We start from the raw sequence: 25,986 nt of genomic DNA on the forward strand, positions 1-25,986 counted from the left end.
GCAGGCAACAGACAGATGTAAAAGCAGTAGAGAGTTTATTGCAGCAAAGCTGGCAGACAAATCCAAATCGGTAATCAAAGGCAGAGTTGTTAAACAGGCAATGGTCAAGAAAGGCACAAACAGGATATCAACGGCAAAAACAATAAGCAGTAATCAAAGTACAAACTGGGTCAATAACCAAATAATCAGCACAAACAATAAAGGCTTGGTAAGTCAGGCATGGGAACACGGAGTATTACTTCGCAATGTCTTAGAGAACTGAGAGTCTTGAAATACACACTGGTAATGAGGCTGTAATCATGAACAGTTAGAATTCTGGAGACTGAGATCAGGATGGTTGTTGTAGTCCAAAACACTGTATGCCCAAGGACCCTCCAGATCTATTCCTGTATCTAATAAAATGCTGCAACCAAAAGGTCTGACTAAACAAATGTGTTTTCAGCCGAGACTTAAAGTGAGTGTAATGCCCCTAAACCACATTTTTTTCCTTGTACAAAGCAACAATCATTATGTTGATTGACCATGTGTTTTCGAACCATAGCTGTTCCAAAAGGCCATAAATTGATGGAAAATCAATAAGATCAGCCCATTTTCATGGAAGCTGCCGAGACTGAACTGGAAGATCCCAAAGGGGTGCATGATGCCACACGTGTAACAATTCAGGTGTCAATTTCGTTCATGTGCACAGCAGTGGTTAGACCAGTCTCGATATGGAATCACGTTTTGGAGAGAATTCTGATAGTGATTGGGATTCTTATATGTTGGATGAAGGGGCAGACGATTATCAAGGATATTCCGGAGTAAATGGGTTATCTTTTTGAGCCCCCAAGACAAGAAACTGCCAGTTCACTCAGTTCACAACAGTCTTCCTCTGTAGCATGTGCGAGATGGAGAGATGGCTAGATAGAGAGAGAGAAATGTACAGAATGCAGTGGTTACCTTTCATGTTTTCCTGAACAAAACTAAAAACAAATTGAGTCTTGTAATATTGCAATCTGAGAGCATTTAACATTCATTTCATTCTCTTTATCTCTAGCCGCTTTATCCTTCTACAGGGTTGCAGGCAAGCTGGAGCCTATCCCAGCTGACTACAGGCGAAAGGCGGGGTACACCCTGGACAAGTCGCCAGGTCATCACAGGGCTGACACATAGACACAGACAACCATTCACACTCACATTCACACCTACGGTCAATTTAGAGTCACCGGTTAACCTAACCTGCATGTCTTTGGACTGTGGCGGAAACCGGAGCACCTGGAGGAAACCCACGCGGACACGGGGAGAACATGCAAACTCCACACAGAAAGGCCCTCGCCGGCCCCGGGGCTCGAACCCAGGACCTTCTTGCTGTGAGGCGACAGCGCTAACCACTACACCACCGTGCCACCCAGCATTTAACATGTTTCAGTTAATAATTAATGATTGTGCGCACGCATTTTCCTTCCTGTTAAAGTGCATCAGATATGATAAGATCGGCTGTCGCGAGCGTATAAATGTTGCTCATAATTCTGCATCTGGTGCACTTTGTGTGTGTGTGTGTGTGTGAGTGAGATAATAGGGGAATCGACAAACTGTCAGATCAAATGTCATTTATTAAATCAGTGAGTTTCTTTTTGCTCTAGTAATTCCCATGTGGTCATTCTGGTGGTGATGAACACTTGAATCAGGTTTGTCATTAGTAGGCAACACAAAATCTGCCGCTTCGTTTGCACAAACCTCACCCACTGTCGCTTTAGATTAGTGTCATTTCTCAGAAATTCGTGAACTGAATGTCCTGTTGTGTATGAATTTGAACATCCAAACAATGCAGCACTTTCACATTGTTATTTTTGTAAGATTCCAACAACAATATACAATTTCAGTGAATAAACAAGCCCGGAGTCAGATGAACCAAAATGATCCAGATAACCAGGGTTCCATGCGTGACGTCATGTAAGATTAGCCCTGGGGCAAGGCTGCCTTTTTCCGGAATCTGTAAGCTGTGATTTATCAATAGTTTTGTGCTTGATAATAAAATAACAAATAATTAATATTATTTTTACCCCTGGCGGCACGGTGGTGTAGTGGTTAGCGCTGTCGCCTCGCAGCAAGAAGGTCCTGGGTTCGAGCCCCGGGGCCGGCGAGGGCCTTTCTGTGTGGAGTTTGCATGTTCTCCCCGTGTCCGCGTGGGTTTCCTCCGGGTGCTCCGGTTTCCCCCACAGTCCAAAGACATGCAGGTTAGGTTGACTGGTGACTCTAGATTGACCGTAGGTGTGAATGTGGGTGTGAATGGTTGTCTGTGTCTATGTGTCAGCCCTGTGATGACCTGGCGACTTGTCCAGGGTGTACCCCGCCTTTCGCCCGTAGTCAGCTGGGATAGGCTCCAGCTTGCCTGCGACCCTGTAGAAGGATAAAGCGGCTAGAGATAATGAGATGAGATGAGATTTTTACCCCTGCTTTATTAATTAATTTTGGTCGTTACTAATTAAACTATATATATTCATTTTAAAGCATTACAATAAGGCATTACATACACTTTAAACACTGAGACTGTGTCCTGTTTTCAAACACTACTTAGAAGGCTATTCCATAACTGTGGGGCTTTATACAACCCCGATTCCAAAAAAGTTGGGACAAAGTACAAATTGTAAATAAAAACGGAATGCAATAATTTACAAATCTCAAAAACTGATATTGTATTCACAATAGAACATAGAGAATATATCAAATGTCGAAAGTGAGACATTTTGAAATTTCATGCCAAATATTGGCTCATTTGAAATTTCATGACAGCAACACATCTCAAAAAAGTTGGGACAGGGGCAATAAGAGGCTGGAAAAGTTAAAGGTACAAAAAAGGAACAGCTGGAGGACCAAATTGCAACTCATTAGGTCAGTTGGCAATAGGTCATTAACATGACTGGGTATAAAAAGAGCATCTTGGAGTGGCAGCGGCTCTCAGAAGTAAAGATGGGAAAAGGATCACCAATCCCCCTAATTCTGCACTGAAAAATAGTGGAGTAATATCAGAAAGGAGTTCGACAGTGTAAAATTGCAAAGAGTTTGAACATATCATCATCTACAGTGCATAATATCATCAAAAGATTCAGAGAATCTGGAAGAATCTCTGTGCGTAAGGGTCAAGGCCGGAAAACCATACTGGGTGCCCATGATCTTAGGGCCCTTAGACGGCACTGCGTCATATACAGGCATGCTTCTGTATTGGAAATCACAAAATGGGCTCAGGAATATTTCCAGAGAACATTATCTGTGAACACAATTCACCGTGCCATCCGCCGTTACCAGCTAAAACTCTATAGTTCAAAGAAGAAGCTGTATCTAAACATGATCCAGAAGCGCAGACGTCTTCTCTGGGCCAAGGCTCATTTAAAATGGACTGTGGAAAAGTGGAAAACTGTTCTGTGGTCAGACGAATCAAAATGTGAAGTTCTTTATGGAAATCAGGGACGCCGTGTCATTCGGACTAAAGAGGAGAAGGACAACCCAAGTTGTTATCAGCGCTCAGTTCAGAAGCCTGCATCTCTGATGGTATGGGGTTGCATTAGTGCGTGTGGCATGGGCAGCTTACACATCTGGAAAGACACCATCAATGCTGAAAGGTATATCCAGGTTCTAGAGCAACATATGCTCCCATCCAGACGACGTCTCTTTCAGGAAAGACCTTGCATTTTCCAACATGACAATGCCAAACCACATACTGCATCAATTACAGCATCATGGCTGCGTAGAAGAAGGGTCCGGGTACTGAACTGGCCAGCCTGCAGTCCAGATCTTTCACCCATAGAAAACATTTGGCGCATCATAAAACGGAAGATACGACAAAAAAGACCTAAGACAGTTGAGCAACTAGAATCCTACATTAGACAAGAATGGGTTAACATTCCTATCCCTAAACTTGAGCAACTTGTCTCCTCAGTCCCCAGACGTTTACAGACTGTTGTAAAGAGAAAAGGGGATGTCTCACAGTGGTAAATATGGCCTTGTCCCAACTTTTTTGAGATGTGTTGTTGTCATGAAATTTAAAATAATTTAAATATACCTAATTTTTCTCTTTAAATGATACATTTTCTCAGTTTAAACATTGGGTATGTCATCAATGTTCTATTCTGAATAAAATATGGAATTTTGAAACTTCCACATCATTGCATTCCATTTTTATTTACAATTTGTACTTTGTCCCAACTTTTTTGGAATCAGGGTTGTAAGAAAAGGTTCTGCCCCCTGTTGTGGCCTTCACTCTTTGAGGTACCAACAAATGACCTGCACCTTTTGATCTAAGTCGGCATGGTGGGTCATAAAGGACCAGAAGTTCACTCAAGTACTGTGGCGTGAGACCGTTCAGGGCTTTATAGGTCAATAGTAGTATTTTATAATCAGTGCGAAATTTGATTGGGAGCCAGTGCAGTGTGGATAAGATGCAGGTGATGTGGTCATATCTTCTAGTTCTAGTAAGGCCTCTTGCTGCTGCATTTTGAACTCAGTGGAGCTTTTTGCACTTATTAGAATATCCAGATAGGAATGCATTACAATAATCCAACCTAGATGTAACAAAGGCATGAACTAGTTTTTCTGTGTCATGTAGTGACATTAAATTTCTTAGCAATATTGTAAGTCATGTGACTATTTGTATTCAGCACAAATTCAGCTGGTTTGAGATGAAATATGCAAATTCAGAAAGAAATTCAGAATATGACCCCAAGGATCTCTGAATAATAAGTAAGGAAATTGATTGGGTAGACATATTTTTTGTGTCTACATATGTTAGTATAAAGAACTTCAAATGCACTGAATTTATAACCAGGCTTTGAAATTTTCTTCCAAATGTTACACTGGGTGAATACATTGTCGTAACAGTGCCTGTAAAACGGAGGCCTGCGGGGGTCTCTGTTTCACAGACCATGTTACGACATAATGTATTCACCCAGCGTAACATTTGGAAGAAAATTAGAAGTAGATTAGACCCATATCTTTACACATTTTCGTGGGCCATCTGGTCCGATGCTTTTGAAATACAGACGGACAAATGCAAAAATTACTGGTAAAAATCCGCTGGTCTGGCCTTATTTCCCATACTGTAGTAGAAAATTATCAGTGCGTATGGGGGGCAAGGTTGGAAACCACTGTTGAATATGCACAACCTTGAAGCCCTCAGGCGGCACTGCCTGAAAATTCATCATACTATTGTGACAAATATAGCCATGTGGGCTTGGGAGTACTGTGACTGTTGTCACTTAATATAGTCTGCCACTGCATCCAGAAATGCAACCTGAAACTCTATTACGCAAGGAGGAAGCCATTCATCAATTCTGTGCAGAAATGCCACCGATTTCTCTTGGCCCCAACTCATCTCAGATGGATTGAAAGAGAGTGCAAACGTGTGCTGTGATCAGATGAGTCCACATTTCAACTTGTTTTCAGGAAAACTAGACGTCGGGTTCTCAGTGCCAAAGGTGAACACGACCATCCAGTTTTTGTTATCAAACAAAGGTGCAAAAACCAGCATCTGTGATGGTAGGGGGGTGTATCAGAGCCCACAGCATGCGTGAGTTGCATGTGTGTAAAGATACCATTGACGCGGAGGCATATATTGGGATTTTAGAGAGACATACGGTATGTTGCCATCAAGGCAACGTCTCTTCCTGGGAAGTCCATTCAGTAGGACAATGCCAGGCATTATTCTGTACAGACAACAACAGAATGTCTTCGTATACATAGAGTGTGTGTGCTTGATTGACCTGCTGCCAGTCCAGATCTGTCTCCTGTTGAGAATGTATGTAGCATCATGAAGAGGAGAATCAAACAACAGCAATCACAGACTGTTGAGCAGATGAAGTCTGGTATCAAGCAAGAATGGGCAAAAATTCCAATTGCAAAACTGCAACATTTAGTATCCACAGTTCCCATACAATTAAAAAGTGTTATTAAAGGGAAAGGTGATGTACAGTGGTGCTTGAAAGTTTGTGAACCCTTTAAAATTTTCTATATTTCTGCATAAATATGACCTAAACATCATCAGATTTTCACGCAAGCCCTAAAAGTAGATAAAGAGAACCCAGTTAAACAAATGAGACAAAAATATTATACTTGATAATTTATTTATTGAGGAAAATGATCCAATATTACATATCTGTGAGTGGCAAAAGTATGTGAACCTCTAGGATTAGCAGTTAATTGGAATGTGAAATTAGAGTCTGGTGTTTTCAATCAATGGGATGACAATCAGGTGTGAGTGGGCACCCTGTTTTATTTAAAGAACAGGGATCTATCAAAGTCTGATCTTCACAACACGTTTGTGGAAGTGTATCATGGCACGAACAAAAGAGATTTCTGAGGACCTCAGAAAAAGCATTGTTGATGCTCATCAGGCTGGAAAAGGTTACAAAACCATCTCTAAAGAGTTTGGACTCCACCAAGCCACAGTCAGACAGATTGTGTACAAATGGAGGAAATTCAAGACCATTATTACCCTCCCCAGGAGTGGTCGACCAACAAAGATCACTCCAAGAGCAAGGCGTGTAATAGTCGGCGAGGTCACAAAAGTCCCCAGGGTAACTTCTAAGCAACTGAAGGCCTCTCTCACATTGGCTAATGTTCATGAGTCCACCATCAGGAGAACACTGAACGACAATGGTGTGCATGGCAGGGTTGCAAGGAGAAAGCCACTGCTCTCCAAAAAGAACATTGTTGCTCATCTGCAGTTTACTAAAGATCACGTGGACAAGCCAGAAGGCTATTGGAAAAATGTTTTGTGGATGGATGAGACCAAAATAGAACTTTTTGGTTTAAATGAGAAGCGTTATGTTTGGAGAAAGGAAAACACTGCATTCCAGCATAAGAACCTTATCCCATCTGTGAAACATGGTGGTGGTAGTATTATGGTTTGGGCCTGTTTTGCTGCATCTGGGTCAGGACAGCTTGCCATCATTGATGGAACAATGAATTCTGAATTATACCAGCGAATTCTAAAGGGAAATGTCAGGACATCTGTTCATGACTCTCAAGAGAAGGTGGGTCATGCAGCAAGACAACGACCCTAAGCACACAAGTCGTTCTACCAAAGAATGGTTAAAGAAGAATAAAGTTAATGTTTTGGAATGGCCAAGTCAAAGTCCTGACCTTAATCAATTGAAATGTTGTGGAAGGACCTGAAGCAAGCAGTTCATGTGAGGAAACCCACCAACATCCCAGAGTTGAAGCTATTTTGTATGGAGGAATGAGCTAAAATTTCTCCAAGCCGGTGACAAAGACTGAGCAACAGTTATCGAAAATGTTTAGTCGCAGTTATTGCTGCACAAGGGGCTCACACCAGATACTGAAAGCAAAGGTTCACATACTTTTGCCACTCACAGATATGTAATATTGGATAATTTTCTTCAATAAATAAATGACCAAGTATAATATTTTGTCTCATTTGTTTAACTTGGTTCTCTTTATCTACTTTTAGGACTTGTGTGAAAATCTGATGTTGTTTTAGGTCATATTTATGCAGAAATATAGAAAATTCTAAATGGTTCACAAACTTTCAAGCACCAATGTAACACACTGTTAATAATGCCTCTGTCCCAGCTTTTTTTTTAATATGTTGCATGCATCAAATTCTAACTTTGTTTGTATTTCCAAAAATACAATTAATTTGGTCAGTAAAACTATTGAAAATATTTTATTTGTACTTTTGTCATTTAACTTTTGTTAAATAAAGGTACACATGAATAAACAAGGTGGCACAGTGGTGTAGTGGTTAGCGTTGTCGCCTCACAGCAAGAAGGTCCGGGTTCGAGCCCCGTGGCCGATGAGGGCCTTTCTGTGTGGAGTTTGCATGTTCTCCCCGTGTCCGCGTGGGTTTCCTCCAGGTGCTCCGGTTTCCCCCACAGTCCAAAGACATGCAGGTTAGGTAAACTGGTGACTCTAAATTGACCGTAGGTGTGAATGTGAGTGTGAATGGTTGTCTGTGTCTATGTGTCAGCCCTGTGATGACCTGGCGACTTGTCCAGGGTGTACCCTGCCTTTCGCCCGTAGTCAGCTGGGATAGGCTCCAGCTTGCCTGCGACCCTGTAGAACAGGATAAAGCGGCTAGAGATAATGAGATGAGATGAATAAACAAATCACAGATTTTTGTTTTTATTGCATTTTGGAAAATATCCCAACTTTTCTGGAAATGGGGTTTGTATGTGGACTTGTGTGGTAATACGTGGCTGAAAATATAGTATTACCCCCAAAAAAATTGCTGCAAAAGGTTTCCCAATGTTTTTTTGTCGTATCAGGTGTGCTTAGTAACATACCAAAAGTCTACCACAGTCTGACCACTGGCAAGGTGTAATTTTCAAGATGGCGTCCAAGATGGCCACCAAATCCTTAAAATGCCCATTACTCCTTCATTATTTGTCTTAGACAAGTAATTTTCATGCCTATCCCCATGTTTTGGGGATCTAGAAATCCAATTAGCATATTTAAATTATAATGAAGTGATTACATAATTGTGAAATCCAAGATGGCGGACCAATCTGGCCGCCACTCTACGAAAATGCCCATGACTCGGTCATTATTCATCCTGGACAAGTAAGTATGGTGTCTCACCCCATGTTTTTGGGCTCTAGGAATCCAATTAGCATATTTAAATTATAGTGAAGTGATTACAATTACAAAGTGATTACAGTAATATTTATTTCTGAAAAAAACTTTGATCTGCACCAGATTTACAAATAGTCATTTTCACATGCTTCCTCACGTAAAGGTTGATTATGTGGATTCTCACAAGTTTCGACTTGACATGGTCCATAAGCGGGCATGCATGGTAGTCCGTACTCTCTGCAACTACACCGTGGTGTTTGTCAGGCAGTTGTGTAATTACAGTGGACCATCTGCAGGAGGCTTTCTGCGGCAGCACTTTTCTTCGTCATAACTGGCATGACCCACTTGTCCTCCGGTTTCCATCCCCAATCCACCACATTCCTCCTTTCCAATCCATACCATGATCTGGTAATACACTCTAAGGCAATGATATTTAGTCGAGGACTCAGTCGGATGGAAACGTTCTGGGGTAACAAATGACTTGGCGGAAACCATTTTCTTGCTAAAGAGGCAAGTGAATAGGTACTCTTGCCACCAAACATAACTGCCATCACCTTGCTCCCAAGGTCCTCTATGGCATTGTTTGCTTGATTTGGGAGTAGAAATGCATTCACATAGCTCTGGATGGTCGATTCACCATTCGCAAATTTCTGGAATGCTGACTTTTTGCCAAACACCATAAATGCATGAAGTTTATCACATCTTGTGAAAGCGTGAATGAATAGCAACTGAGAACACAAGTCATTACCCAGGACTTGTTTCATCTTGCTGACCTTAAGAACTGTGGACGTGTCTGAATGAAAATCAAGGCCCCTATTGTTCATCTCAGCATAGTAGAGAAGAAGAATGAGTAAGTCTGTATCCTCCCCTATCAAGATTGTGGGCTGATGTTGTGATGCCTTGATTGCAGCCTTGACAATGCCCATATCTGCATCCCCTGATGTGTTGATAACAGTGCAGCCCTTCTTCTGCAGTTCCTCAGTCACAAGGTCAATAAGTCCTTGATTGTTACAAGATCTGGAAAGGAAATCATCCTTTCTTCCCACACACTCAGTTTCTGCATTGAAGCTGATGACTGGGTGGGTGTTTTGCCCACATTGCTGATGCGTATTGTCTTTGATGGAAGGACCTTCACTATGACCATCAAAAACTACGGTTGCTTTACCATAATGGCATATGGTAAAGTCGGCGTATGACTGTGCAATGGCACTATAACTGTCACCCCTTTTCCATGGCAAGTGATGAACCAGGGAGCCACCGTCAAGGACATAATGTTCAGTTGGTCAGCCAGTCAAGTTTATTTGTATAAGTCAAGTTTATTTGTATAGCGCTTTTAACAATAAACATTGTCGCAAAGCAGCTTTACACAATTTGAACGACTTAAAACATGAGCTAATTTTATCCCTAATCTATCCCCAATGAGCAAGCCTGTGGTGATGGTGGCAAGGAAAAACTCCCTCAGACGACATGAGGAAGAAACCTCGAGAGGAACCAGACTCAAAAGGGAACCCATCCTCATTTGGGCAACAACAGACAGCATGACTATAATATTAATAGTTTTAACAAGAAGTCAGTTTTGTTGATGTTATAAACTCTTGAGTGATGGAAACCTGAGTGCAAAACTGTTCATGACAACTGCAGTCCTAAAGTTAGCAAGTCAACTGTAGTCCTCAGCCATAAAAGCATTACTGTAAGAGTCCAGGGCATCCTCCAAGTGTGACTTTCAACTGTCCTCATGGGGCCGTCCTCCACAGGAGTGATGCGATGAGACTCCAACCAGACACAGGGCACCAGGATGGATCAGGCAGGTCCAAGGAGCAGAAGAGGTTAGCATCTCGATCCCAGGACCAACATGTAACTCAGAGGGACAGATTTGGGGGGAGGAGGGGAGAGAGAGAGGGAGAGAAAACACAGGTTGTTAGGTATGCCCAATGTCACCTGAATAAGTAGGAACAGTATACATATTGCACTGAGTACAAGCAGGGACTCTGGCAACTAACTATGACAGCATAACTAAAAGGGGAGAGCCAGAAGGTAATACAGGCATGAGGGAGCCCCGGGACATAAAGCAGCCAGCCACTACACCGTCAACAAACTCGAGTGAGCAAGCGAGTGGGGACTGACAGCATGCATACATCCCAGTTTACCAAAACACTCTATGTCTGTGGACCCCCCAGATCTACTCCTTTACCTCATAAACACCATTAACAAAAGGCTTGACTAAACAGATATGTTTTCAGCCTAGACTTAAACACTGAGACTGTGTCTGATTCCCAAACACTACTTGGAAGGCTGTTCCATAACTGTGGGGCTTTGTAAGAAAAGGCTCTGCCCCCTGATGTAGCCTTCACTATACGAGGTACCAGCAGATAGCCTGCACCTTTTGATCTAAGTAGGTGTGGCGGGTCATAGAGGACCAGAAGTTCACTCAGGTACTGTGGTGCGAGACCATTTAGTGCTTTAAAAGTTAATAGTAGTATTTTATAATCAATACGAAATTTGATTGGGAGCCAATGCAGTGTGGATAAGACGGGGTGATGTGGTCATATTTTCTAGTTCTAGTAAGGACTCTTGCTGCTGCATTTTGAACTAACTGGAGCTTGTTTATGCACTTATTGGAACATCCAGACAGTAAGGCATTACAATAATCCAACCTGGAGGTAACAAAAGCATGAACTAGTTTTTCCGCGTCGTGTAGTAACATTAAATTTCATATCTTAGCAATATTTCTGAGATGAAAGAAAGCTATCTGGGTAATGTTATCAATGTGAGTTTTGAATGAAAGACTGGGGTCAATAATCACTCTGAGGTCTTTTACTGCTGCACGTGAAGAAACAGAAAGGCTATCCAGAGTTACTGTGTAATCAGAAAACTTACTTCTAGCTGCATGTGGTCTGAGTACAAGTACTTCAGTCTTGTCAGAGTTAAGTAGAAGGAAGTTAATAAGCATCCAGTGTCTAATGTCCTTTACACATTCCTCAATTCTATTAAGCTGGTGTCTCTCATCAGGTTTTGCAGAAACATACAACTGTGTGTCATCAGCATAACAGTGGAAACTAATACAATGTTTATGAATAATATCACCCAGAGGTAACAGATATAAAGAAAAAAGCAGTGGACCCAAGACAGAACCTTGTGGAACACCAAACTTTACCTCAGTATGTCTAGAAATATCACCATTTATATCAACATACTGATAATGATCAGTTAAATAAGAGCTGAGCCAGGAGAGGGCCGTTCCCTTAACTCCCACAACATTTTCTAGTCTATCCAGAAGAATGGAATGATCAATGGTATCAAATGCTGGACTAAGGTCAAGCAACACAAGCAGCGAGACACAGCCCTGATCAGAAGCCAACAATAGGTAATTTACTACTTTAACCAGAGCTGTCTCTGTGCTATGATGAGGTCTAAATCCTGACTGATACATTTCATGGATGTTATTCCTATGTAAATATAAGCATAACTGCTGTGCTACAGCTTTTTCTAGGATCTTGGAGATAAAGGGGAGGTTTGATATTGGCCGATAATTGCTGACAGGGATCAAGGTCAGGTTTTTTTTAATCAGGGGTTTGATAACTGCTAGTTTAAAGGATTTGGGTACATAGCCAATCGTAAGAGAAGAATTTATTATTTTTAGAAGCGGTTCAATTACTTCAGGTATTATCTGTTTGAATAGACGTGTAGGTAAGGGATCTAGTACACAAGTTGAGGCTTTTGATGCCGAGATTAATGAAAGTAATTCAGTTTCTTTTAGGGGAGTAAAACATTCTAATTGATGATCTGATACAGTTATATTGTTAACTACAGGAAATTGTTGCTACTACATACTACAGGTATGCATGTGTCTATAGTGGACTTATTCCTGGTTAATTTTGCTCCAGTATTAAATAGGAATCTAGGATTATTTTTGTTATCTTCTATTAGGGAGGAGAGATATGTTGATCTCACAGCAGTAAGAGCTTTTCTATACTTCAGGAAGCTCTCCTTCCACGCTAATTTGAACACTACCGATTTTGTTTGACACCATTTACGTTCCAATTTTCGAGTGGTCTGTTTTAATTTGCGAGTGTCGTCATTATACCAGGGTGCTAATTTTTTGTCTCTGACCATTTTCCTTTTTAGAGGAGCTACATTATCTAAGGCAGGGGTTTTCAAAGTGTGGGAGAGTCAGCCCCCCCTCAGAGAGCAAATAAACAACAGCGCCCCCCCCCCCCCCCCTTAGAATTTTTGTTGTTGCTATACTTAATGTTCCATTCATATTTAAAAAAATGGTTGTTGTACACATTTTTATTTTTTTCTTTTACACATTTTAAACAGGGGCGGCACGGTGGTGTAGTGGTTAGCGCTGTCGCCTCACAGCAAGAAGGTCCGGGTTCGAGCCCCGTGGCTGGCGAGGGCCTTTCTGTGCGGAGTTTGCATGTTCTCCCCGTGTCTGCATGGGTTTCCTCCGGGTGCTCCGGTTTCCCCCACGGTCCAAAGACATGCAGGTTAGGTTAACTGGTGACTCTAAATTGACCGTAGGTGTGAATGTGAGTGTGAATGGTTGTCTGTGTCTATGTGTCAGCCCTGTGATGACCTGGCGACTTGTCCAGGGTGTACCCCGCCTTTCGCCCGTAGTCAGCTGGGATAGGCTCCAGCTTGCCTGCGACCCTGTAGAACAGGATAAAGCGGCTAGAGATAATGAGATGAGAATGAGACATTTTAAACATATGAGCTTTTTTAAACCATCTTTTTTACACATTTTAAACATCTGTGCTTTTTTAAAACCTTTTTTACACATTTTAAACATCTGTGCTTTTTAAAACCTCTTTTTTCACACATTTTAAACATCTGTGCTTTTTAAAACCTCTTTTTTATACATTTTAAACATCTGTGCTTTTTTAAAACCTCTTTTTTCACATTTTAAACATCTGTGCTTTTTAAAACCTCTTTTTTATACATTTTAAACATCTGTGCTTTTTTAAAACCTCTTTTTTTTACACATTTTAAACATCTGTGCTTTTTTTAAAACATCTTGTTTTACACATTTTAAACATCTCATAGCATCGTTAGCTAGCACCTCTTGGCAGACAACACACTGTGGCAGTGGAACATCTTCAGATCCAGTCCATGAAAATCCAAACTTTAAATAATCGTGGTCATACTTCCTTCTTTTTTTGCTTGGCCCAGACTGTGTCTCCTCACTCACTGTAGCTTTAGGTACTAAAAATTGATCCATTTTGTCTCTGGCAAAGGCTAGCTGAAGTTCGCTAAATGTCCGCAATAGTAACTTATTGTGGTTTATTTTTCCTAACGTTGCCCCCCCCGAAGAACTCTGGCACCCCCTAGGGGAGGCGCGCCCCACACTTTGAAAAGCCCTGATATAAGACTTATTTTTCGAGGCTACATACATTATATGAGTATGAAGAACTTCAAATGTATTACATTTATAACCAGGTTTTTGTGTTACACCTAGATAATCATTATTTATAAATAACCGCAACGCCTCCTCCTCTGCCAGTTTGACGAGGCTGGTGTACAGTGGTGCTTGAAAGTTTGTGAACCCTTTAGAATTTTATATATTTCTGCATAAATATGACCGAAAACATCATCAGATTTTCACACAAGTCCTAAAAGTAGATAAAGAGAACCCAGTTAAACAAATGAGACAAAAATATTATACTTGGTCATTTATTTATTGAGAAAAATCATCCAATATTACATATCTATGAGTGGCAAAAGTATGTGAACCTCTAGGATTAGTAGTTAATTTGAAGGTGAAATTAGAGTCAGGTGTTTTCAATCAGTGGGGTGACAATCAGGTGTGAGTGGGCACTCTGTTTTATTAAAGAACAGGGATCTATCAAAGTCTGATCTTCACAAGACATATTTGTGGAAGTGTATCATGGCACGAACAAAGGAGATTTCTGAGGACCTCAGGAAAAGCATTGTTGATGCTCATCCGGCTGGAAAAGGTTACAAAACCATCTCTAAAGAGTTTGGACTTCACCAATCCACAGTTAGACAGATTGTGTACAAGTGGAGGCAATTCAAGGCCATTGTTACCCTCCCCAGGAGTGGTCGACCAACAAAGATCACTCCAAGAGCAAAGCGTGTAATAGTTGGTGAGGTCACAAAGGACCCCAGGGTAACTTCTAAGCAACTGAAGGCCTCTCTCACATTGGCTAATGTTCATGAGTCCACCATCAGGAGAACACTGGGCAACAATGGTGTGCATGGCAGGGTTGCAAGGAGAAAGCCACTGCTCTCCAAAAAGAACATTGCTGCTCTTCTGCAGTTTGCTAAAGATCACATGGACAAGCCAGAAGGCTATTGGAAAAATGTTTTGTGGATGGATGAGACCAAAATAGAACTTTTTGGTTTCAATGAGAAGCATTATGTTTGGAGAAAGGAAAACACTGCATTCCAGCATAAGAACCTTATCCCATCTGTGAAACATGGTGGTGGTAGTATCATGGTTTTGTCCTGTTTTGCTGCATCTGGGCCAGGACGGCTTGTCATCACTGATGGAACAATTAATTCTGAATTGTACCAGCGAATTCTAAAGGAAAATGTCAGGACATCTGTCCATGAACTGACTCTCAGGAGAAGGTGGGTCATGCAGCAAGACAACGACCCTAAGCACACAAGTCGTTCTACCAAAGAATGGTTAAAGAAGAATAAAGTTAATGTTTTGGAATGGCCAAGTCAAAGTCCTGACCTTAATCCAATCGAAATGTTGTGGAAGGACCTGAAGCGAGCAGTTCATGTGAGGAAACCCGCCAACATCCCAGAGTTGAAGCTGTTCTGTACGGAGGAATGGGCTAAAATTCCTCCAAGCCAGTGTGCAGGACTGATCAACAGTTACCGGAAACGTTTAGTTGCAGTTATTGCTGCACAAGGGGGTCACACCAGACACTGAAAGCAAAGGTTCGCATACTTTTGCCACTCACAGATATGTAGTATTGGATCATTTTCCTCCATAAATAAATGACCAAGTATAATATTTTTGTTTCATTTGTTTAACTGGGTTCTCTTTATCTACTTTTAGGACTTGTGTGAAAATCTGATGATGTTTTAGGCCATACTTATGCAGAAATATATAAATTTCTAAAGGGTTCACAAATTTTCAAGCACCACTGTATATAACTGTATCCAGGAGGACTCGCTTCATTTAATGCTATTCATGTGGCTTCATCAATGTTTCAGTTCAACAAAGTACATTAACCTCCTGATCAGTAATGAGTTCATTAACCATTAGCGCTTTAGATGTAAGAGATCTAATATTTAATAGCCCCACCTTTAGATCAAAGGTGCTGGCAGCAGCTGTACAGTCAGTATGATCTAATTTTATATTGATTATGTTACTGGAACAAACTCTCTGAATATTTCTACCTTTTTGTTGAGCTCGGGGAACAGACACAGTCTCGATGTAGTGGGCCCTGAGTGACGACTCTGTGCAGCTAGCAGACAGTCGGTTTAGCCTGTTCGTCTGCTCCCTGGCCTTGGCTCTGGATTGTCAGAAATTAACTAGGCATGTTCTGAGACTATGACCTATGCTTCAGGAAATGAGAGCAGCACCTTCCCAAGTGGGATGGATACCGTCCCTCCCTAACAGGCCAGCAGTGCCCTCAAAATTAGTTCAATTATCTATAAAGCCCACACTGTTTTCAGAGCACCACCTGGACAGCCAGCAGTTCAGTGACCATAACCTGCTGTAAGCTATATCGCCACGCTGCATTGGGATGGGGCCAGAGCATACTACCGGTACAGCATCGGACATCGCCTTCGGTAATTTAAACACCTCTACAAAGTTACTCTTAGTAACCTCAGACTGACGAAGGCATATATCATTAGCTCCTGCATGGATAACTGTCTTTGAGAACCTGTGCTTGCCTAGGACCCTAAGATTACCTGCTATGTCCAGCACCCTGCCTCCCGGTATACACCTGACTAAAGCTGCTGGTGCCCCTAAAGGCTGAGCTAATTTCATGTGCCGTATGATAGAGTCCCCTATAACCAGAGCTCTTTCAGGTTTCTCAGTGGGTGCATCACTAAGGAGAGTAAACCTGTTCGACACGTGACGCTGAGAGGAGTGGTGCTATTGTGGGCAAGCCTTAGCGGTAGCTTTGGCTCTATGCTTATGCCGCCGAGCCGTCACCCATTTACCCTGTTGTAAGGGCTCTAATGCCGGAGTTGGGGGATTACTAACTCCACCTAGGGCATCCAGACTTTCCCCTACAGAAACTTCACTGTTCTCACACTCACTGACCTTCTCTAAAGCCTGGACACGCACTTCTAGCACTGTAATCTTCTCCATCAGAGAGCTAACTAATCTGCACTTATCACAAGTAAAGCTGTCGCTAGCGACGGATGAAGAATGACTAAACATCCTACACTCAGCACACTGAACAGGCTGAAGGTGTGCCATGATGAAAGGATTCATGTACCTTAATCGAAGATCTGTCGATATTAAAGCAGATCCGATGTGGATGGCCTCCGCTTGTGGTCTTTACGCAGGAGGAGAAAAAAAAGAAAAAGAAAGCTTCCGGTTTTGGCGTTCTTCCGAAAAAACGAAAAAAAAACAGAAAAAGGAAAGTGAAAGTGGAAAGTACAAAAAGGAAAGTGACAGTACAATAAAAATGAAGATGATACTGGAAAATTATTTGTAGAAAATTTTTTTTTAAAGATTAGTAATTAACGCCAACACTCACAGGAAAAAAAAGGACTCGTCGCAAACAACTCAGGAACCCTGAGTTGGTGGGATAGAATCCATGACAGTTTTGTTTGATTCCTTGTTTGAAAACTTAGTGACTGCTTGTGCTAGTTGGGGCTTGTCGGCTTTACCAAAGATTTGTTTGGCTTCAAACAGGACTTTAGGGAATGGGCTGAGCTCATAGCTAATTGTCTTCCATTGAAAGGTTTCTGGTTTTTGACACAAACAGCAATCATTGGAACAGCAGAGCAGGATCAGTGGTTTGGCCTTGTGCAACTTTGATGGTGGACTCATCCACAAGGGTTTTTGCCCGATCTTTCCGTTTGAATGAGATCCCAAAGATGGATTTTCCAACCATTTTTTCAACGATCTCGCTCCCAATGGTCTCAAACTCATGCACATTCACATCCTCTTTGGCGACTACACCAGTAACAATGTTTCTCAGAGATGGGTCTGGAGAGAATGGCATGCAAGAGAAAAGTTTTTCTTTGATCATTTCCAGGTCAGAGTTATCTCGTGTCATCCTTGCTTCTGTTGATTCTCAGTGTTGTTTGCTGGTCGTGTAGGTGAGATCATTGAAGTCCTGCATGGCGTTGTTATACTCAGATGTGATGGGTGTGGACATGGTCCACAACGCGCACATTTCTTTGGTCATTCCACTTCCATGAGTCAAGCCTCCAGTACTCTTCAAGGACCGCATGAATGTCTGCTCGATGACAAGGTCAGAGCTAAGGCCTTCCTAGAACTGGTTGCTGTGGTGGATCACATGGAAACCCCTGGAAAATTTGACACATACATCAAGATGTCTGGTCTCGAGTTGGCACATTTCTTGGATGTAGAAATATGCAGATTTCAGATAGTTGTAGTGCCCAGCGGCAGTAAATATTGGCAGGCAGTCCGATACTGCGCACAAGTGCAGCATCCAAGATCCTGTGCAATCCGCTTTGATCATCGCTCTGGCAGTTTGCAGCATTTTCTGATAGTTTACCCACAGCTTACTGGTTTTTGACCTTGTGCTAAGTTCTGCCTTCTTTGTGTCAATCATTTATTTGATTTGGATCAACATATCCAATGCTACAGTACTCTCCAAAGTCGTTTCTTCCACCACCAAGGATCCTGGGCATTTTTGTAGTTTGGTGGCCATATTGGGAACAAATAGTAAATAATAAACATACAATAAATAGCTCTATTCAACAACTGTAGTAATCCTTATTATGTCAAGAACCGCTCAACTAAGTAAAGAGAAACAACAGTCCATCATTACTTTCAGACAAGAAGTGTCTTTTAACTAATAAAAATAAAGAAAAACATTTAAATAGAAGGTGTGTCATTTTGCCTGGTACTGTCCATTATTAGATAATGCTACCTCAGAATCAGTGTTTTCACTTATTCAGTATGAAGATAAATATTATGAACTATATGAAATAATACTACTTAAAGGTTGTGGCTCTGTTGTTGGTTCAAATATACTTGAAATTGCCCCATTCTTCAACAGTAACTTTTTGATATAGCCTGTGTTGTGCAGAAAACAATTCAGAATGATGTATGCTAAACAGATTAGATTTGCAACATTGGGAAAAAAATAAACTTTAGCCACTCTGTTTGAATGTTTGGATCAAATAACTCCTACAAACAAAAGTGCAGCTAACCTGCTCTAAGGTGACTAGATAAGGCTAGCCTTTGGGAAAGTAAATGGGTGGGGCTGTTTTACTGTAAAGTGAATGGTTGGGGATGTCTTACAGTAAAGTGAATGGTTGGGGATAACCTGATACAAAGAGAATGGATGGGACAAAAATGCTGTAAAGTGAATGGGCAGGGATATCTTGCCCAGGGATAGACAGAGATATCTTGCAGTAAAGTGAATGGGTGAGGCTAACCTGCCATACAGTGAATGGGCAGTATGGGAGTGGGAATGGTGTAATAAAATCTTAATTTTTGTGATGTTGATGAAAAAGGAAATATAAATACACTTTTTTTGGTAGCTTAAAAATCAATGTTATGGCCTGGTACATTTTCGAAACTTGAAATTTTGAAAATAATACAAATGTGTTTTATTTAACAAAAAGAGGAATTCTAGTTTCTCTTTGTGTGTGTGTTTATCCAGAATCAGACTTGATATACCTGGAAAATATTGTCCCATCACAGAAATGATGAATTATTCAGATGTAAGTTCAACAGTTGTATCCTGTACCATGACAGAAATTTTATGCTGTTAATACTGGCACATGCCCTTCAGTTCTAACTTTTTCCAGATTGGTTAAATTATACACTTTGACATTAGATGTCTAATACAGTGTTTTCATTCTGGAAGAATGATTAGATAAATTTAAACGGTTTTGTCCAGATGTGGCACGGGGGAGTGTAGAGGCTATTTTTATTTAGTTGTGCAAAAAGAAGTTGATGTCTTGAAAGAATACGTTTGGAGGCTCAATTTCCTTAGCAATGGTTATAGAGGAAACATTTAGATTATGACAAGATGGTGCTGATGAACATTTTGCAGAATTTTGTTTTCTCTTTGTCACAGATGATGATCCCTCAATAGGCTTCACCACAAAAGTTAATTTGTTGTTACATTAAAAGTGAAGCTTATTTTATAAGCAAAATCAGCTAAACACAGTACTGTATTAAAGTTTAGTGTAAAATTTAAGCTGCAGTATTTCCTAGCTATATTGTACTTTGTATTTCACTCCAGATGTTATTGTACTTTTTCATGTAATTACCCTTCCATGAACTTTTAATTTTCACATTCCAGGAGCCCATTGTCCCTGGATTTTAGATTTTGAGATTCAGCCCCCAAAAAGAGTGGGAAGGCATGCAAGGTTTTTTTTTTGTTGTTTTTTTCCACAAGCAGAAATCCCTTGTTGTTTGGCTGATGGGTCGCTCAGGCAGCCGCTCTCTTCCTTCCGTTTCTCTTCACAACTCCAGCTCTGCCCTGGTCAATCAGGCTTCACACTGGGGATTGGTGTGTGCACAGCAAATTTTGCAGGGAATCCAAGACTAATATTTTCTGTAACTGTAGAGCACAGGATTACCCCCTGCCCCCAACAATGCTCCCCAAGTGTGAGTTTTTGTTGAGTGTGGTGCTGTTGGGTTGTTTGAATCTGCCTCTGAGCCCCCAGATTCCTCTTGGATGGTCCTGAGCCTTTGACTAGCTCCATATGGAATGCAGGAAGAACTCCAATAACTGCTGGCTCAGGCACAGAGCGGAATCATTTTGAGGTTTGCTGGTATTTTTTTCCTTCTCTCTCTCCATCACTTTGTCTCTGTATCTCTCTTCCTGTAGATCATAAGAAGATGTATGGGGAGGAACATGGCTCATGCCAGGCAGGAATCGCAGGAGCTTTCATGGAGGTTAGCAGCAGTGCATGTGAAGTACACCATGTGTTTACTGTCCCTAATGTGTATTTTGTAATGTTTAATGTTTTCTGTTGTATGTGTATCACATTCTTTCCATTCTCTCTTCAGACCCATTAGCATGTATAATGTTCTGACTTTGTACAGTCTACTGGTTTTATATGAATAAAGGTTCATATCAAATTATTGTCCATGACAAATGTAGTAATTTATTATTAGTTGTATGTTGATAAGCCGTGTTTATCACCACTTGCAATATTTTCACCTTCAGGCACAATGAAGTTTGGGATGTTTCCCTCTTGGGCCCTTTTATGTATTCTGAATATTCACTTCTTTGTTTAAAGTGTAGCCAAAAGCCTTTTTGATGTACAAGGATAGAAGAAATTGCTGCCCAGTGGAATTTTGAATTGATATCAAAACGTAATCTGACAGAAGTGATGTCCTGTATCCAATTTATCAGTGTCATCATGAGTCAAAATAGGATCAAAGTTGCACTCTGTGTCTTGATTTTGTAAATGAAGATTAAAACTAGTCAGAAATGTGTCTGTGAAGATTCTCAGTCATCCAGGTCATAGTAAACTGTGGGTAGTAAAAGAGAGCAACTGGACTTGCTTGAAGATTCTTGAAGACGTTTCACCTGTCATCCGAAAGGCTTCTTCAGTTCTGTCTGACTAATAGGGAGTATCAGGTATTTATCATGGATGAAAAGCAATCCTAAGGTGTCGTTGAGTCATCCTGTTGGTGTGGGTCACTGGGGGCTGGGTGTGAACGGCCTAGAGAGTTGTTGGGGTGATCAATGGATTGTTGGTTCTCTCTGTCCTCCTGTGAGTCACTGAAAACAGCTGGGTTTTGGTGTGCATTCAGTTGTCTGGGAAGTGTGCCAAGGACTGCATTGTAGGTGGCTGATAAATGATGTCTTAAGGCCTCTGCATGCTCTTGCGACAAGGCTTTCACAGATAGCTTTTCGCAGACAGTTGTAATTTATCGTTGAGCGGGGAGTAATAGGCGTGCGCGATGTTATTCACTGCCACAAAGCAAGGGGGCACGAAGTCGCGAAATCGCTAGGAGTAGTTGGTGGGTGTGGTTAGTGGAGTGTTTATCTTCCGGTTACTTATAATGACTAGAACTGGAGTCGTATAGATGTACGTACTTCCTCACTTCCTCGATCAACCGCTCTTCGTGCTGCTCCATCTTCGCTCGTGTTTTTAAAAATGGCGGTCGTGAAAACAAACCAAACCGGGAAAGTAGGGAAGCGGAAGTGCGTGTACAGTGGATGTAGAGTGGACCAATCAGAGCCCTCTTGTCTGCGACGCTGTCTGCGAGGCTGTCTGCGGTGGTCACAATTTTGGGAGGTGCGCGCAGAGCGTCTGCGAAGGGGGGGGGGGGGGGGCTTCGCAGACGCCATCTGCGAGGACTGGGTTGTCAGCATAAATTGGCCTTTAGACCACCACCTCTGTTCAGTGATGGCCGTTCCAGGTTGACAAAAATGGCTTCTTTAACTTCTCGCTCATACTGTACCAACAATCCTCTCTGGCTAAAATGCGTACGTTGCAATCCTGAAATGAATGTCCTTTGGTGTTAAGATGAGGATAGTCAGCAGAGTCCTGGCCTGAGGAACTGGCTCTCCTGTGTTGAGCCATGCGCCTGTGAAGCGGTTGTTTTGTTTCCCCAACATATGAGTCCGTGCATTCCTCACTGCACTGAATTGCATACACTACATTGTCCTGTTTGTGTCTGGCTATTCTGTCCTTAGGGTGGACCAGTTTCTGCTTCAGGGTGTTATTGGGTCTGAAATGTACCGGAATGTTGTGTTTGTAGAAGATCCTCCGGAGTTTCTCAGATAGACCAGAAATGTAGGGAATGACAATGTTCTTGCGTTTGTTCCTGTTATCCTCCTTGTCCGTTATGTTCCTTTTTCTGCTCTTGAAGAAAGCCCAGTTGGGATACCCGCAGTTCTGAAGTGCTTTCTTGATGTGATTTTGCTCCTTCTCTTTTCCCTCTACCATTGTAGGAATGTTCTGAGCCCTGTGTTGCAAGGTCCTAATGACCCCCAATTTGTGTTCCAGTGGATGGTGTGAGTCGAAGAGTAGGTACTGGTCTGTGTGTGGGGGTTTCTGGTAGACCTCGATGCTAAGGCTTCTGTCTTGTCTAATGTGTACATCACAATCCAAGAAGGCTAGATTATTCCCACTGATGTCCTCCCGAGTGAAATTGATGTTGATATCCAATCCAACTGGGCTTTCTGTCTTAATTTTACTTGGATAGACCAGTTTATAGTTCATAATGTTTAATAGATTATCTATAGAGTTTCAATTTGCCCCTCATGCTTCCAGTTTTATTTCAGAATGATTTTATCATTAATAATTGAATGATAGGTAAAGTCTTCTTTTTTGTTTTTTGTGAAGTAAAGATTTAACTGCAACAAATGGCGTGTTCAAAATTAAACTATTGTGAGAATATTCAAAATGTATCTTGTATTTCCTATTGAGATTACAGAAAACCAAATAAAAGATTATTATCCTGACATTTTTACGAATCTCGAGCTTGAAATGGTCTTGTTCGATGGGCAGATAATTTTGTGAATTTTAAGCATTTATTCCTTGAAATAAGGAAAATCTGCTAAAAGAGTAAGACTATTTAAAACTTGAAATATGTTCAAAACAAAAAATGTCTAGAAATAGGTTTAATACTCTCATGTTTGGTTTATTTTCAGGGTACCCGCGGAGTCTTAAAAGTATTAAAAAAGTATTGAATTTCATTTTCCAGAATTAAGGCCTTAAAAGTATTAAATTTCATCTTGAAAGTCTTAATTTTTTCCACAGAGGTCTTAATTTTCCAAAGAAAGTCTAACATCGTTGCGTAACCTAGATTAAATTCTCTGTGATGAAAATGAAGCAAAATCTAAAATGTTTTGCGCTGCCCTGGCGTTCACACGCAAACAGCGGGAAATTCACGTCGCGCCGTAAAGGGTTCACACGAAACGAGAGCAGCAGGCGCATAGAGCAGAGAGGGTGAGGGGGAGAGAGCATGGGGAAGTGCAGATTCAACCCGAAGTGGCTGCTCGACCCTAAGGCCCCGGTCACACCGCCCGAACTTTGCTGGAGCGTTCCTTGAACGGTAGGGAGGGGGGGCCGAATTTCGACAACGCTCGTCACCGCGCACAAAATGGGGAAAAAAAATCGAAAACACGGGCGTTGGCTTAGCGGTGCACCGCTGAAGCCGGCGTTGCTTTAGCGTTGGTTTAGCGGTAGCGAGCGTTGGTATAGGGGCGTTCTGCGCATGCGGGCTTTGGCTCGGCGGGGGTATAAAGTTGGTTTAGCACCAATCATAGCAAGTCTCTCAGCAGCCATGGTGATACAGTTTTACTGTAACTTTGAGCAAATTCGATATAGATGAGGTCTGAACTCAACGGCAGCTCGATTCCAAATGAGCTCCTGGTCCATTTCTCCCGTATTTATAGCCAAATTCTGGTCCCGCTCCGACACCTCTATACCAACGCCAAACCAAAGTTCATCGCCGCCATGGATAGCTGCTTCAACGCCCGACACCGTTCCAGCAACCCCGTGTCCGCTCGTAAAACGCTTACAACTGCTCCACCGAAGTTTGTGCAACGTTTAATCGCCGCCCAGGCAACGCTGGCGAAGCAGCGGTGGTCCAGCGTTCAAGATTTCTGCGTTGGCCTAGCGGACCCAAGCGTCCACGAACTTGCGTCTAGCGGTGCCAAACTTTGACTGGGCGTTGGTGGAGCGGGGGTGAACTTTGCCGGGGCAGAAAATTGCCCCCTCCTCACCGCTCGCAATATTTTGTGCAGCTCAAAACTTTCGGAGCGGTAGGAGGGCCCCTCGAGAAACATCAGCGGTGGCCGAGCGTATACGCCATTGCTTTAACGGGGGCCAACTTTTGTTAAACGGTGGTGAACGGTTACGAGCGGTGATGAATTTTTTTCACCGCTCCAGGAACGCTCCAGCAAAGTTCGGGCGGTGTGACCGGGGCCTAAATACGCCTGGGTTAAGGGGGTTCCAAATAATGACCGTGAGGCATTATGCACTTTGTGTAAAAAAAAACTTTCAACTAGGGACAATGGGGCTTACAGCTCTGGATTCTCACATGAAAAGTGGTAAACATATTTCGTTTGCATCCACAATTCAGAAGCAGGCAGCTATACTATACTATTATAGCTATACTATTCTTTTTGTCTTTTGAATGCTTCTCTGGCGTGTGTGTGTGTGTGTGTGTGTGTGTGTGTATGAGGGGTGATTGTCTGGACTTACATGGGGGTGCTCTCCTCTGCATGGTGTCCAGGGGGTGTGAGTAGAATGAATTCTGATTGATTATTTTAATAAATGTAATTTTGTTATTTCAAACACTCGTAAATAGTAATTATTTGAGGTTTAATCTGGTGCTCAATATAATTTATTCTTCCCTAATGAGTGCAACAAAGGTATTAAATTTCACTTGAAATGGCATTAAAAAAGTCTTAAAAAGTCTTAAATTTTGGTTTAACAATCCTGGGGGTACCCTGATTTTAATCTTATAATAGGAAATGCTAGATAAATTTGGTGCAGCACAGTGGTGCTATGGTTAGAACTGTTGTCTCATTGCAGGAAGGTTCTGGGTTAGAACCTCATGGCAAACTGTGGCCTTTTTATGTGGAGTTTGCAAGTCCTCTCTGTGTCTGCGTGAATTTGCTCTGGTTTCCTCCTGCAGTCCAAAGACATAGATTGGATTAACTGGTTAATCTAAGGCCCTGTCCACACGGCAACAGATTCAGGTGACTCCGATACAATTGCTTATCGTTTAGGCCTGGCGTCCACACGGCACCGGTGTTTTGGGTGCCCAAAACGCAATGTTTTTGAGAACGGGTTCCAGAGTGGAAAGATCTGGCAACGTTGCCGTTGTGAAGTCGTCTGGATGAGTAGAACGGATTTGTTTACAGTGATGTCACAACCACATGACTGTGAGTGCTTCACGCCGGGTAGAAGTGTAACGAATATCACCAGGAAAAAGCCTTACAGAGCACTAGTGAGAGTGAAACACGAGCTTGGATATTATTAGGATGCAGTGCAAAGCACTGCAACTATTGTTCTTCTACGTGTTTCTTCTTCTTCTTATATTTATTAGGATGCAGTGCTGCAGCACAGCAACTATTGTTCTTCTACGTGTTTCTTCTTCTTCTTCTTCCGTATTCTTCTTCCTCCTACGCAAATTTCGATTTCGATTAACTCAATAACCGTACGTCGCACACAGACAAACAATATATCAAAACGTGCGGCTCGATCGGACTCGCTATGCTATTACTTTTTTCTACAGAATACGATTTTTTCGCGACGTAGTCGCGAAAAAATCGTCGAAAAAAAACCCATTCA

At 41.9% G+C, this 25,986-nt stretch overlaps 1 protein-coding gene across 3 annotated transcripts in view; it reads left to right on the plus strand.

Moving 5' to 3' along the window:
* itga9 (integrin, alpha 9) overlaps positions 1 to 25,986 on the plus strand; it is a 259,270-nt gene that overhangs the window by 58,893 nt on the left and 174,391 nt on the right. For all 3 annotated transcript variants that reach the window (XM_060925348.1, XM_060925349.1, XM_060925350.1), the window contains one exon: positions 20,550 to 20,617. In XM_060925348.1, the coding sequence (XP_060781331.1) occupies positions 20,550 to 20,617 (68 nt within the window). The remainder of the gene's footprint in view (positions 1 to 20,549; positions 20,618 to 25,986) is intronic.

Source organism: Neoarius graeffei, chromosome 7, assembly GCF_027579695.1.
Source record: "Neoarius graeffei isolate fNeoGra1 chromosome 7, fNeoGra1.pri, whole genome shotgun sequence".
Taxonomy (NCBI): domain Eukaryota; kingdom Metazoa; phylum Chordata; class Actinopteri; order Siluriformes; family Ariidae; genus Neoarius; species Neoarius graeffei.